The 16,188-nt window shown below is 39.4% G+C and overlaps 1 protein-coding gene across 1 annotated transcript in view; it reads left to right on the top strand.

Annotated features, from left to right (window-relative positions):
- LOC118399577 (AT-rich interactive domain-containing protein 5B-like) overlaps positions 1 to 16,188 on the top strand; it is an 81,882-nt gene that overhangs the window by 25,894 nt on the left and 39,800 nt on the right. Inside the window, exon 4 of the mRNA XM_035795767.2 lies at positions 1,933 to 2,163. Within this exon, the coding sequence (XP_035651660.1) occupies positions 1,933 to 2,163 (231 nt within the window). The remainder of the gene's footprint in view (positions 1 to 1,932; positions 2,164 to 16,188) is intronic.

Below are 16,188 nucleotides of genomic sequence, written 5' to 3'. Positions count from 1 at the left end.
GCCTTGTAATTGAGTTCTGCACTTAGATTTTCTTATGGCGGCACTATAATCCGTCTACTGTATAGTTACAGTTGAATTGCATATTGTGTAATAGACTCTTATATGTCCTCGGTTATGAATAGTAATCACCTGTCTTGAATTGTTTTGATTACATCCTGTCACATTGTGTTTATGCTGATGATACAGACACTGTGTTGTGTTTATTAGTTTTGAGATTGCTTGACGATGCATAAAAATAAATAAAAATCTGTTACATGGTAGTTTAATCATCATAGAAGTGCCTCTAGGTCCTACACAAAAGCTTCTTGTCAAAAACCAGCTGTTTTAGTCGAAAGTAGTAAAAACAGAGAGAGATCAATTACATAATGTCCTTTCTCTCCGGATTTTAACTCTCTAGTGACAGAGCTAAGGCCCCAGCCAATTTAAATTATTATGTAAAGATAACAATGTCCTTTATTTGGAAAGTTCAGACTTTACGAACAAAGGGACATAAGGTGTGTATACCATTATGCACACTCAGTTTCTCTCTCACACACACACACAAGCACTCGCACTTTCATTCACACACAGGTACTTAGCCCTACTATACAGTAAATGCCCCATGGCTTCTTCCCCAGCAAGTTGAATCTAATCAAGAGAATGCTGGGAGGGCCCTCAGGAGATTGCCAGGTTCCAGGGTTGGCTAGTTCAAATAAAATCCTTGACATTTGGATAAAAACCAAGTGCCACCAAGCAGTAATTGCATGCGACCACAGACACACATCTGTGGTGTGTGTGTTTGAGGAGGGGGCTTTCATTCCCACCCTTTTGAAGTATTAGTCATGTGTAGTTAACTAACTGGCTCGGTTGTCTGTGAAGGGTGGCTCTATTGGACTATGGTACCAAGTAGGGCTGGGCTGCAAATTAATGGTGTCAAATAGAGGTGTGCCACCTGACCCTGTCCAATAGAAATACTCATTTTTGTTGGACTATTCACATCATATTTCATATCAATGATTATCATCGACAATTATGATTTTAATTATTATCCGTATCACCCAAAACCTAGTACATGTACAGTACCTCATACAAAAAGCCCCATTGTTATGTTGTGGAATGTTTGAGTAGGTGCTACTACAGAATGCCTGCATTCAACACCTCATTATGCATAACACCTCCGGCTGGATATATGCCAAGTAATGCTACCCAGGGATTGTTCAACAAATTCTAATAGCTAGATATTCAGTCTATACTGTATGCAGTGAAAGAGAGAGAACAAGAGAAATAGGGAGAGGGAAGGGAGGGTGAATGAGGGAGTGTTCCATTTCTTTATGATTTATCTTTCCCTTGCCCTGGTCTAGCAGTTTTGCCAACTCAACCTTACATTTCTGTAGATGTGTTGCAATGCATACATGGTGGATTTTTATGCTTAAATGGGCCAAGGGGTATATTTTATTATTTCATGTCTAACAGTACACGGTTTGGGCTCAATACAAGTATATTTCCCCATCATAAAGTATATGTTTTTTCCTGTCATATATTGCATGATATACATAGCCATATCAGCTGGTAGATTTTGATGGATTGTCTAGGGGTTTCTCTAAGAAGGTTACAACATTTTCTACATAAACTGCCTGTTTCTGAATGACAAGACTGCCTTAAGGGGCATTTCTTACATGCTTGTTTTCCTAAAATGAACAATCCTGGGAAAACTGCTGCTTGAATTTACCTATATGATGCTTGTTAAAACCTGTCAATCTAGATGTGAAAATCTCTGTTGCCTTGACATTTGCTTTCCCTTTGCCTCTGCTATTATCAGTTTACGCCATACGTAAAGTATTATTAATTCCCCTATCCAAGTGAAATGTGTCATTATCAGCGTGTGTGTGGGTTTAAACTATATTCGTTTGAAACTAGGGCTAACTGTTTGTTTCTACATTTGTTTTGTTCCAGGCCAGGATGATGACGGCAAGAAAGTGCTGGTGATGAGCTACCCCCAGTACTGTCGTTACCGCTCGGTCCTGGCCCGGCTCAGAGAGCAGCCGTCTGCCCTGCTGACGGACCACACCGTGCTGGCTTTGGGCGGCATCGCCTCCCAACACGACACCACACGCATCCTCTACTGCAGGGACACCTTCGAACACCCCACCCTGCTGCAGAATGAGAGTGTCTGCGAAGAGTTCGGTAAATCCCAAAGCGCTAGGTTGCAGGTAGTAACTGTTCAGTTTCTGCTCAGTAACTGCTCAGTTTCAAAAGGTTTTCTCCAATTTTGCGCCGACTAAACACCACCCAGTGTGGGGTCACTTCTACTTTGATTCAAGTCACTTCAGGGGATGAATTGAAATTCAATTCATGATTTCAAAATGCCCTATGGACCTGAGATGATTCAATTCACTTCCTAAATTGACTGAATTGAAATTGAACTGACCCCAACCCTTCAAAACACACCAGACTGAGTATCATCGGCCCTTAAGATAGTCTTTCTTTAACTTTGTGCGTTTCCACAAAGAGCACTGTTGTATAGCTTAACTCATAGTAATTGTGGAACAGGTCAACATTTTTGGAGAGATTGTCAGTGTGGGTAATTTAATTTTAAAAGAGAAGCGAGGAGGTGAAGGGAAACTGTTTTATGCCTCGGAAAATACTATATGAATAGCATGCTCACATCCTGCTGCTGCTCGTACTATTGGCTCATAGTGCCAGTGCTCATACTACTGGCTCACAGTGCCAGTGCTCATACTACTGGCTCATAGTGTCAGCCCTCATACTATTGGCTCATAGTGTCAGCCCTCATACTACAGGCTCATAGTGTCAGCCCTCATACTACTGGCTCATAGTGAGCCCTCATACTACTGGCTCATAGTGAGCCCTCATACTACTGGCTCATAGTGTCAGCCCTCATACTACTGGCTCATAGTGCCAGTGCTTATACTACTGGCTCATATTGCCAGCGCTCATACTACTGGCTCATAGTGCCAGCGCTCGTACTACTGGCTCATAGTGCCCGTGCTTATACTACTGGCTCATAGTGCCAGTGCTCGTACTACTGGCTCATAGTGCCTGTGCTTATACTACTGGCTCATAGTGCCAGTGATCGTACTACTGGCTCATAGTGCCAGTGCTCGTACTACTGGCTCATAGTGCCAGTGCTCGTACTACTGGCTCATAGTGCCAGCACTCGTACTACTGGCTCATAGTGCCAGTGCTTATACTACTGGCTCATAGTGCCAGCGCTCGTACTACTGGCTCATAGTGCCAGTGCTCGTACTACTGGCTCATAGTGCCAGCGCTCGTACTACTGGCTCATAGTGCCAGTGCTCGTACTACTGGCTCATAGTGCCAGTGCTCGTACTACTGGCTCATAGTGCCAGTGCTCGTACTACTGGCTCATAGTTCCAGCGCCTGTTAGTGTTACACCGTATTCAGGCACAAGCCTTTATCACACTTTGACTGAAATTCCTTTATGTAAACACCAGTTCTCTCAATCTGCCACATTAATGTGTGTTTTATTCATGTTAGGAAACATTAAATTCACCCATGTTTAATCCAGATTTTTATTAGGTCAAGTGCCAGGGGCAGTGAATAATGGGCCGTTGTTAAAGCTAGAAGTGACCATAAACGATTGTATTTATGCTTTTCCAATGCTAATCCTGACCTTTATCATTGGCCAAATCTTTTTCTAGGGTTGCCCCTTTAACAGACGTTCTGTTGACAAACAGCCACCTCAGGGTGTGTGGACATAATGTCATTTGTTTCACTGCAGAATTACTGGAACACTGCTGATAATTACAATTCTGCTATTTAGAGAAGTGACACTGTCATTTATATAAACTTGAGGGTTTATTATGGTTTGGTTACTCAAGGCCCTAGTAATAGCAAGGCAACTTGACATGATATCAGACAACTTTCTTCCTATTTCCATATTCATGTAACCTAATTTCTACCAAACTGCGGAGAGGGTATTGACAATGTGACTATCACATATTATTCTCACGTTTTCTGTGAGAACAAAAATGATGAATTACATAACATAATCTAGGAAGAAAAGTTTGAAGTAATATTAGTGTTCCAAGGCAGTTCCACTGAGAGATAGAGGTAGTATGATGACCTTTGCTCTTTGGCAATCATACTAGAATTGCAATTATGTGGTTGGAATATGCTGTGAGAGAACATGCTATCCTGAACATTGGTATAATTACCTGCCTGGCAACATGCTTTCAGAATATTTTTAGATATGTCATTCTTCTTTTCCTGCAACAAAGTAATAATGTTGCTTACCCTCCCTGCCCCCATCTCTGAGAAACATAATACCCGTTGCTTAAACAAACAGTGTTTTGAAAGCTGATGAGGCACTCATGTTTGAGGTGAAACTACAGGCGCGTTCCTTCATTTAGTATTTTATTCTAGCTGCTATGTCTGGAAAGGAAATAGAATCGATATCTATTTATGCAAAACTGTTTTTTATTGTTTGCCTGTTTGAGATGTTTCCACTCATATTTGTTTTAATGTTCATTAAAGAGGAGCATTTTCTGGAATCCATCTGAATTATTTTAGTAATCCCCGGGGGTGGGAGGGGGGATTTATTGCTAGATATTAATGCTTAACAGATGCATAGATCCTAAAGAGATTCTATTTTTAACGTATTGTGAAATGAAGGACACTTGCTCTGGAGTGTAAACTGTGTTAATGTTCCTGTAAAAGCACTGTAGCATGGCCAGTATGAGGCCAGAATGTAAACACACTGATAAAGGAATGATTTCCTTTGTGTGCCTGTGTCACTCCCCTCCACTGAATCCCAGTAAAGCTGGAGATTGCCTAAGACAGGCCCATTTTTATCCTGCTAAACTGTTAACATGTGCTCTCCCATATAGATTGGAATAATTTCTGCTCTGGAATCTTTTTTCAAAGCTAAGATCAGGTTATAAAGCTGGCACTGTTTTAATGTATTTGGGTAATCATATAGCTTTTATTTTCTCAAATACACTGAGTTTTTCCACAAGATGTTAGCAAGAACCTCACATTGGTATTGAACTAAAAGCATTTTCAGTCTACTGAATTAGCATGACTGTGTGGTGAAGCATAATATCCCTTATTTTTCATCCTAATTAGAAACATACAGGACAAGCTGCCCAGATGCACATTATTATAGTCATTTTAGTCTCTACAGAAAAAAGCCCGGAGAGGTATCATTTATCTGGACAGAGCGAGGAGGGAGAAGACTTTCACAGGCTCTTGATGTGGCTTAATTCCTACACAACACAACTTATAGAGGTTGAGGAGTAGAATGCTGAAGCCTGGAGTCAGATCCATGAGTCATGAGTGATGATATTATACACCCTTGAAGTTTAAGTATGTTGTGAGGGGGCTCTTTTGCTCCTCATATTTGCAGGTAGGGGCATGTTGGTATTTTTGAACATAGTTTATGAGTATCGTAAATAGCATGATTGTTACTTACACTAATCTCTCACATCCTCATTACAGTACAATGGAGGAAGGCCTCTGTGTTAGTCATCGAGGGAAATATCTCACTATTTCTCAGAAGAATAAATTGCCCTACAACTAGACAATAGGTATAGTGGAAAAGCATAACCTGACCTATTTGAAATGAAGATGATTATTTATAATCACCATGCTGGAAGATTTTACATGACAAAGTCATAACGATAGCTCTTTGGTTAATAACTCAATCCCATCAAATGTAACCAGAGCGTAATCCATGAGAATAAATATGGTTTATTGATGTATGGGTGCGTTTATCCGTGCATTCATTTATTTATAGGTCGCTGTGATTTCTCCCTTCCGGTAATGAATAGCATAAGTCTTGAGCTCCTTCACTGCTCGGTAGTTATATATGAAACAGATTGTTTGGTTATTTAAAACCCCAGACCCATTTAGTTTTTGTTTCACTCTGTCAATAGCAATAATCTGGAAACGTTTGAAGGTTAGCCCATTTTTAGCAAATCCCACATTACGTAATTTTGTCTGTTTTACATTCGCGCTCATGGAAAGACATGCCATATTTGGGACAGCCCCTCTGTGTGTTGTTATGCTTGACTTTCATCCTTAAAAGGTTTTTTTTCTTTAAACAAAAGCCATTAAGCGACACTGCCAACTCAAAGGCACTAGGCAAATCTGAAACTGGACATGGTAAACTCTCCAACATGTAAACTCTACATATATGTATTTTTAGATCATGACACTATTAATGTATCTGTTTTCATATTTTTAGTTACATATATTTTCTAATGGGATAGGGCAGATAAGATGTATGATGGTGGTGTGGGGGCAAAACCTATGTATGTTAAAATCACACACTGTAACTGGATCTAAATGGAGTAGGGTGATGTTATCAAGATTGAGGTCAGAGTTCAGTGCATTCCTTACTCTGCTTGTCAGCCTTGTTTTGGTTTAAGCTGGCAGAGTTCAGAGAATGATCTGTGTTAATGAGTCCCAATGACACACTGCAAAGGGCATGAGTGTGTCACATGAAGAGGAAAGTGGACAAAAAGAATAGAAGACAGAGAGGGAGAGATTTAGATGTGCTTAAGTTACATTTTGATTTGATTCTGAAAGAGTAAAGAAAACTTGTTAATCTCTCGGTTTAAGTTAAATGTATTGTACTGTACATGTGGGAATGGTATAGGGGGAATTCAATGCTTGAGTGTACCTTTATATTAGTGTACATTAGTGTACACTCAAGCACTACAACTTTGAGTTTGCACAGCACAAAGCATACACATTCACACCCTCAAACGCACTCTATCCAATGAGAATGATTTCATAATAAACGTGTTTGAACAGTTTAATTGGCTGTTCCTGGAATAACTCCGTTTCACTTCATTTGATATGATGAAAGAGTAATGTTCCCTCCCAAGGGGGGCATACACAACACTGCATAAATAAAGCTGCAGTGGAAAATGACAGCAATAATAAACAAGGCAAATTCATCCGCACTCCTGCCAATTTTAGCTCAAATTACTTTTGGTTTATTTGCTAATCATGTTAATTAGCAGATCTTGTTTTAAGAAAATTGAATATTAATTCCAGAAGGATGAACGAGCATGGTTATGCAGTATAAGTAAAGTATCAGATGGTTTTTGGGTAAGATGTGACAAAAATATTATCTTAACACAACCCTTTTAAAATGACATACAGTAGACACTTTTCAATCTAAGCTAGTTTGAGCCTTTATGACATGGAATGTAGTTCTGCACTAAGGCATTTAGTATATGTACAACTACAAACTGAGGAACAGAGACATGAACAACAAAAAAGAGCCTTGAACTTTGCTCGGGAACTTAAACCTCCGTGTCCTTATTAAACAACATTGAGATATTACGGACTTGTGTCTTCAGCTGCATCATTAGCTTGCAGGGCTGTTAACGTTTGGCTCTGTGGTTAAGCCAACCAGATGGAATAGTAGTGGACATAATGGAAGTGTGTATGCCCACTTAAGGGCAATGTAGTTAAATGCTGGCAGTTAAATGCTGTGTTCACCTGTGAGGTAGGGAAGCGAGAGGCTGAACTGAAAAAGGACTGTTCAATTTCCTGTAAACATACATGCTGCGATGTGGGCCTGTTGCCATGGGTACTGCAGTCCAGACAGGATCTTGATGATGATTGATAATTACTACCTGGCGTTTAGGTCTTCATCTTCACAAATATATGGCTAGATTTGCCCTCCACGATATATCTGGCAAATTGTTCCCTTTGATAATAGGTTTTTAATGTTCAACAGTCAATGTTTGTTGGGTATAGCAATCATTTTCTCATGTAATTATATTTCCCAGAAATAAATGCAATGTAAAATCAATTGTGACTTGTGACTTAAACAGGATGGTGGCAGAATTTAATTTACAAATTCTTGCAACAAAAAAAGGGATAGAGGGTGTTGTGTCGGTAGTCGCATATTGAAATTTGAGCATTTGAAAATGGCTATTGCATTTATTTTTATTGTTATTCAAATGAGATTAGTTGAATTTGTCATTTCCATGATAAGAGCATGGCATTGTGCTACTCGTTAGCTCACATAAACACAGGCAATTTGAAGCCATCTCATTACAGTATTCAGCTCTGAAAGGATAACAAGCCATCACATTATTTCACTACCACTGTCACTTACTAGCATACTACAGTAGGCTACTTGTCACACTATATTTCACATTTCTGAACACCTGCAGTAATAGCAAACCACTTAGATGAGAGGAAATAGTCATTTTCTCACATCAGATGGCGTCACTCCTACATGATGCTCATTCCTCAACCGATCTGTCTTGTAGGACGTTGAACTCATTTTTAAAAATCTAGATTTTGCCCATCCGCCTAACACTAGTTTGCCAGCTTGTTGATGAAGTTGTACGGCACCAAAGTTATGGGACTGTTCTCAGAAATCAGCATGTATCTGACTCTGACAGCTGGCACCGTGCCTCGCTACTTTGTAACAATTGGCCAACGCGATAACGTCGCAGAGAGCAGTCTGCTGTGCAGTAATCACAGCAGAGAAGATATCATGAAAACTAGTTTGTGCATTAGCTAGAATTTCACTACACTAGCTAGCTAGAGGGAGTATTCGGCATTGAGTGTGTCAACTGGCGTTGTTAGCATCCCTGCCATTTGTTTCATATGGATTGATTTGAGACTGGTTCAGCCAGCAAGCAGACACACGAGCTAGCTAACCCATTAGGTAGCAAATTTTCAATTCAAATTTCACACAGTAATGGAAAAGTACTAAGTGTTAATACTTAGGTAAAAAATACCCTAATAGAAAATGACTCAAGTAAAAGTCACCCAGTAAAATACTATTAAAAGTCTAAAAGTATTTGGTTTTAAATATACTTAAGCATCAAAAGTAAAAGGAATGGTACAGATAATTTCATTTATTTTATTTTCATTTTTTAGATAGCCAGGGGCACACTCCAACGCTTAGACATAATTTACAAACAAATAGTTTGTGTTTAGTGAGTCTGTCAGCTCATAGGCAGTAGGGATGACCGGGAATGTTCTCTTGATAAGTGCTTGAATTGGAACATTTTCATGTCTTGCGAAACATTCAAAATGTAACGAGTAATTTTGGGTGTCAGGGAAAATGTATGGAGTAAAAAGTACATTATTTTCTTCTGGAATGTAGTGAAGTAAAATAAAGTTGTCAAGAAAAGTACAGATACCCCCGAAAAACTACTTAAGTAGTACTATGAAGTATGTTTACTTAATTAAGTACTTGACACCACTGATTTCATAAATACTGATTCTACCACCACAAAACACCTTAGCTAGATGTAGAATTAGGTAGTGAATACTTGCTCATAAAAAAAGTCAATACTAGCTACGGAATTTGTCAAATTAACCCTGACTCTTTTGACGATGAAAGGTGGTTCAGTGGACAATGTCACCTAGGTAACATTTTAAAATGTTAGGACAGCATATTGTAGCCAAAATAATTTTAAACTATCCCGAATGATCAGACAAATCAGTGCAGGCGGACGTCACGCTAGGTGACGTGAGACAATGAGGAAATAGTTCCAACTCAAAACTCTGTATGAGTTACGAAGACTGTAGGAATGCAAAGATGCCCGGGTTCTGTTAAAGAGATAATGATTACTCAACCTCCCATGTGAGCAGGTTTGGGGAGTAATACGTACCATTAAACTGATTACAAAAAAACTGTAACTGTAATCTGTAACGTTACCAGCAAAAATATTTTAATAAGATTACAGAGACAATGGAAAAACCACATTACTTCTAGAATGTACTTTTAACTTCAGAAAGGATGTTTGTGAAAAAATGATTTGATACCTTTCTGTTGTCTCAATGATATTCAAATTAGCATTGAAAAAAGGCGCAAGTTTAAGTTTGTTCTGCCTGATCGAGTCTGACCACGTCAGAGACCAATGATGACACGCCAAATGGGTTTGATGGATCGTGGGAAAGAGCAGCAATAGGATTTTTTTGTAGGCTACAGTCCAAGCTATGTCTTCCAATGGTAATGACTGCTGGTGTAGCCTACGGGTGATACAAATATAACTTGTTATTGATATCTACATAGAGCATTGATGTTAATCACACTGCTACTCTTTCATTTAGCTATTTGCACCTTAAGGATTGTGGTTGTTGTGGATAGCTGTTCACACATGTTTGTGTATTTTAACCCAATAATGGTTTAATTGAAATGTAAGCTGCTTATCAATCATTGTTTTTTGATACCAGTGGACAGCCAGTAAAAAATGTGCTTTTGCAACAGCTGCATATTGCGGGAGTTCCTAAGAAGACCACGAGTGGGGCTTTTATTGTTCAATATAATTCATACTGATTCAAAAACAAATGTCCATAGGCCAAATGGTACACATGCTCAAACTCGCATACTTTTTGATAGACTTAACAGCTGCAAATGATTGAGATATCAAAGTGTCACCAAAAAACGTAAACAGCATATGGCATACATTTTTCACATGCAAATAGCACTTTTCTGCAGTGCTCAGATCTTACCATTCCATGAGAGGATAATTTATTTTTCAACTCAAAGCAATAAGCCCAATAAGTCCTCCATTACAACAACATAAACAGAGTAGGAAAACAATTCCTTACTTTTTGGGTTATGCACAGGTTAATCAATTTGGCTAATCTAATGTATATTTCCAAGTCCTACTCTTGAAGATCAAGGAGTATTTCATTCATTGGAATGACTGGAAATCTGACAGAGTTTGGTTTTTAACGTAAAGATGAAGCCTAATTGTATTATTTGAAGTGGCAGCAAGAGGTTAGAAGAAGCCTACATAACCAACACATGGAGTAAAATGCACCACCCATTTATGGTGATCTATGTAAACTCTATCATTGATTTATCCTGCAATAGATATCGTTCAATTGGTAATATTTGTTTTTGTCTTCCTCTAATGCATCTTAAGGGGAAAGTAATCTAAAAGTAACTGAAAGTAATCAGATTGCGTACTGAGTTTGGGTAATCCAAAAGTTATGTTAACGATTACAATTTTGAACAGGTAACTAGTAATTGTAATGGATTACATTTAGAAAGTAGTCTTAAATAAATCTACTTGGAAACATACAGTATACAGTATGGTTATGGGCTTAAAAAAGTACACCTGTACCATGTCTGATATAGAGTAGGAATGTATTACATTTTGAGTTTGCATCCCGATATTACACTTTATGTACATCACATAAGACTGAAATATAACAACCGTTTGACATAGAAACACCGGATTTTCGTCAGTGGAAAAAAAAGGTGTATTAATTATGAAAAATATTAATAACATTCTACCCATGAGGGCAATTTGGTATTTGACTGCAGGAAAGGGCTGCTACACAATTTGTATAGGAAATTAGGAGGTTGGCTGGGGAATAGCATAATGCCAGAGGATGAGTGAAAATCACAATGCTACCCCCATATCACCCCCACACTGTGTTACCCTCACTGTGAAATTGTTTAATTAAGATAAAAAGCATCCTACATATGGGAGAGAGAGAAAGACTTGTATAAACATTAGGTTATAGACCTTTAGGTTGGGTGGGTCACACCTTAGGCTGTTGTTCACGGGGGGTTTAGCTCATTTGTAGAAGTCTGTTTAATCCTACAGTACATGTAATATCATGGCCTGACATGTGTCAGGAGTACTGAGCTGCACTCTGTTAGAGCCCCCTTTCAAACACATCAGGCTCAGTGACTGTGAAAATGTCACAACAGTGGAGCTACCCAGCAGGAAAAACATACACAATCAGAAAGTTTGCTGCCAGTAGGGATTTTGTTATGTGTTGTTATTTGTTAAGTATTTTTGTTTGTTAGAAGCTTATTGGCTGTAAAGTTGTACATGTGCTTGGTTCGCTTCATAATCTGTCATATTTAGTTGGGTTACAGAAATCATGAATAATGGGTGTTCACTAAAAGATCATGGAAGTTTTGGGAAGCTTACAATTTATCCTACCATTTCTACCGATCTGCGTGGCAGTTAGGATTTTAATTTGCATAACAACGTTTTGGATTCTGAAAATTATCACATGGTTAATCATAAAAAGTCTGAATTAAAATTATACAAATCTAAAAGTTAAAATGAAACTAATGCGAGAGCACCAGCCTCTGTCATATAGACACATTGATACCCCGGGATCCATTGTTGACTAAAGAAATGAGCGCATGGAGCTCAAACATAGCTTTTAGGCTAACACAGCAGTAGGCCTATAACTAAGATCATCAACTAACACTGAACAAAAATGTAAAGTGTTGGTCCCATATTTCATGGCCTGAAATAAAAGATCCCATAAATTGTCCACAAAAACCTTATTGCTCTCAAATTCTGGGCACAAATATGATTACATCCCTATTAGCGAGCATTTACACAGGTACACCTTGTGCTGGGGACAATAAAAGGCCACTCTAAAACGTGCAGTTTTGTCACACGACACAATGCCACAGGTGTTTCAAGTTTTGAGGGAGTGTGCAATTGGCATTCTGACTGCAGGAATGTCCACCAGAGCTGTTTCCAGTGAATTGAATGTTAATTTCTCTTCCATAAGTCGCCTCCAACTTCATTTTAGCGAATTTGACAATACATCCAACCGGCCTCACAACCACACACCACGTATAACCACGCCAGCCGAGGACTTCCACATCCGGCTTTTTCACCTACGGGATCGTCTGAGACCAGCCTCCCGGACAGCTGATGAAACTGTGGGTTTGCACAACCAAAGAATGTCTGCACAAACTGCTAGATACTGTCTCAGGGAAGCTCATCTGCGTGCTCGTCGTCCTCACCAAGGTCTTGACCTGACTGCAGTTTGGTGTCGTGACTGTTGCATGAGTTGACGCTGGAGAGACGAAGCAGGTACGGGGAGTCAAACATTTCATAAATAACGGACATGGAGTGAGACAGGAACAGCGTCAGCAAACAGAAAACAAAGTAAAAAAACAATCAATGCAGAAGCGGGGAACAGAGCTGGTGAACTGACAAATATAGGGGAGGTAATAACAGGTGATAAGTGAGTCCAGGTGAGTCCAATAACGCTGATATGCGTGACAGAAGGCAGGAGTGCGTGATGCAGGGCAACCTGGCGCCCTGAAGCGCCAGGGAAGAGCTGGAACAGATGTGACAGTAACCGACTTCAGTGGGCAAATGCTTACCTTAGATGGCCGCTGGAGAAGGTGTGCTCTTCATGGATGACTCCCGGTTTGTACCGGGAGTCATCAACTGTACCAGGCAGATAGCCAACAGTGTGTATGGTGTCATGTGGGCAAGTGGTTTCCTGATGTCAACGTTGTGTACAGAGTGCCCCATGGTGGCGGTGGGGTTATGTTATGGGTAGGCATAAGCTACGGTCAACGAACACAATTGCATTTTAGCGATGGCAATTTGATTGCACAGAGATGCCATGATGAGATCCTGAGGCCCATTTTTGTGCCATTCATCCGCCAACATCGCCTCAAGTTTCAGCATGATAATGCACAACCTCATGTTGCAAAGATCTGCACACAATTTCTGAAAGCTTAAACTGTCCCAGTCCCAGGCCTGCATACTCACCAGACATGTCACCCATTGAGCATATTTGGAATGCTCTGGCGTGTTCCAGTTCCCTACAATATCCAGCAACTTCGCACACCCATTGAAGAGGAGTGGGGCAACATTCCTTAAGCCACAATCAACAGCCGGATCAACTCTATGCGAAGGAGATGTGTCGCGCTGCATGAGGCAAATGGTGGTCACACTAGATACTGACTGGTTTTCTGATCCATGCCCTAACTTTTTAAAGTATCAGTGACCAACAATAGCATATCTGTACTCCCAGTCATTTGAAATCCATAGATAAGGGCCTCATTCATTTCAATTGACTGATTTCCTTACATGAAGTGTAACTCAGTAAAATCTTTGAAATTGTTGAATGTATCGATTTATATTTTTGTTCAGTGTAAGTCAAATACAAACAAATAAAAACAGTATGGGACACTTTTAAATGCCTTTACTTGAGCTCTTCTTGCCATAATGTTGACTTGGTCAAATAGGGCTATCTTCTGTATATCACCCCTACCTTGTTGATTGGCTTAAACACATTAAGAAGGAAAGAAATTCCACAAATGAACTTTTAACGAAGAACACCTGTTAATTGAAATGCATTTCATGAAGCTGGTTGAAAGAATGCCAAGAGTGTACAAAGCTGTCATCAAGGCAAAAAGGGTGGCTACTTTGAAGAATCTCAAATATATTTTGATTTGTTTAACACTTTTTTGACTACTTGATTCCATATGTGTTATTTCATCGTTTTGATGTCTTTACTATTATTTTACAATGTAGAAAATAGTAAAAATAAAGAAAACCCATGGAATGAGTAGGTGTGTCCAAACTGGATGGTACTGTATGTATTTGCACAGTTGCATTAAAATAAATAAATGACAGCCATTAAATACCTACTGGTGACATATGTATGTCATGGGGAATTTATCAAAATAAACAATCAAATGCACACAATGAAACAATAAATGCACATGAATTGGCGGGAGACCACTGAATGCATTCTGGAGAGCTGAGTGCATGCATTCTGGAGAGCTGAGTGCATGCATTCTGGAGAGCTGAGTGCATGCATTCTGGAGAGAGACAAGCCTTACACTTAGAATGAAGTACTTTGTAACACCAATACTAGTGGCAGTTGAGTTGCCACCAACCTGAAGGACACAGCCTTAACTTAGCTAGAGTATTTAATCACATCAACCTGAGATGTTTTGAAACATGACACGGTGTGTTGTTTACCACTTTATCAAGTGTTGTGCAACACCTTGCCAGGGACTGAGAGCACAGACATTTTTAAAACACTAGTTTGGTGTTTAGAGTCCTGTCTTTATGTTTAACATTGTTTTATGTATTTGATCATTTGCCATTTTATACCATTTTGGCAGGCATTGTAAAGCATTGTGCTCAAACAACCAGCACTAACTGGAGATTGAACTGCAAGAATTAACAATCATGAAGGTGGGAATGGGTTCTGTCCTCATTAATATATATGCCATTTAGCGGACGCTTTTATCCAAAGCGACTTACAGTCATGTGTGCATACATTCTACGTATGGGTGGTCCCGGGAATCGAACCCACTACCCTGGCGTTACAAGCGCCATGCTCTACCAACTGAGCTACAGAAGGACCACGTTAAATGATTAGGACCATCATTAAATGATGGTTTGGTTAGCCGTTCATCATGATCCATTACACCTCATGGCACAACAAGCTTAATACTAACATACTAACATATAAATACACACTATATATACAAAAGTATGTGGACACCCCTTTAAATTTGAGGATTTCAACCACACCCGTTGCTGACAGGTGTATACTATTTAACACACAATCTCCATAGACAAACATTGGCAGTAGAATTCCTTACTGAAGAGCTCAGTGACTTTCAATGTGGCACCGTCATAGGATGACACCTTTCCAACAAGTCAGTTCGTCAAATTTCGGCCCTGCTAGAGCTGCCCTGGTCAACTGCAAATGATGTTATTGTGAAGTGGAAATGTCTAGGAGCAACAACGGCTCAGCTGTGAAATGGTAGGCCACACAAGCTCACAGAATGGGACCGCCGAGTGTTGAAGTGCGTAGCAATTAAAAATTGTCTGTCCTCAGTTGCAACACTCACTAATTTCTTACAGTCTGGCTGTGTGTTTGAGTGAGTAAAATTAATTGAATGTCAATTTGCCTGACGGTTTGGATATCCATTCATCATGATCCATTACAGCTCACGCAACAAGCTTAATACTAATATAGAAATATAATTTATATTTCTTCAAACTAGGGATGCATGATATATCAGTGAACATATCTAGTTTAACGCAAAACCGATGTGCAAAACCGATGTCAAAGCTGACGTGCATACCTACAGTTGAAGTGGGAAGTGTACATACACTTAGGTTGGATTCATTAAAACTCGTTTTTCAACCACTACACAAATAGTTTTGGCAAGTCGGTTAGGACATCTACTTTGTGCATGACACAAGTAATTTTTCCAACAATTGTTTATAGACAGATTATTTCACATTCACTGTATCACAATTCCAGTGGGTCAGAAGTTTACATACACTAAGTTCTGTGCCTTCAAACACCTTGGAAAATTCCAGAAAATTATTTCATGGCATTAGAAGCTTCCGATAGGCTAATTGACATCATTTGAGTCAATTGGAGGTGTACCTGTGGATGTATTTCAAGGCCTACCTTCAA

This window comes from Oncorhynchus keta, chromosome 2, assembly GCF_023373465.1.
Source record: "Oncorhynchus keta strain PuntledgeMale-10-30-2019 chromosome 2, Oket_V2, whole genome shotgun sequence".
Taxonomy (NCBI): domain Eukaryota; kingdom Metazoa; phylum Chordata; class Actinopteri; order Salmoniformes; family Salmonidae; genus Oncorhynchus; species Oncorhynchus keta.
Note: the sequence above shows the minus strand (reverse complement) of the source record. Positions and strands in the feature narration are given on the sequence as shown.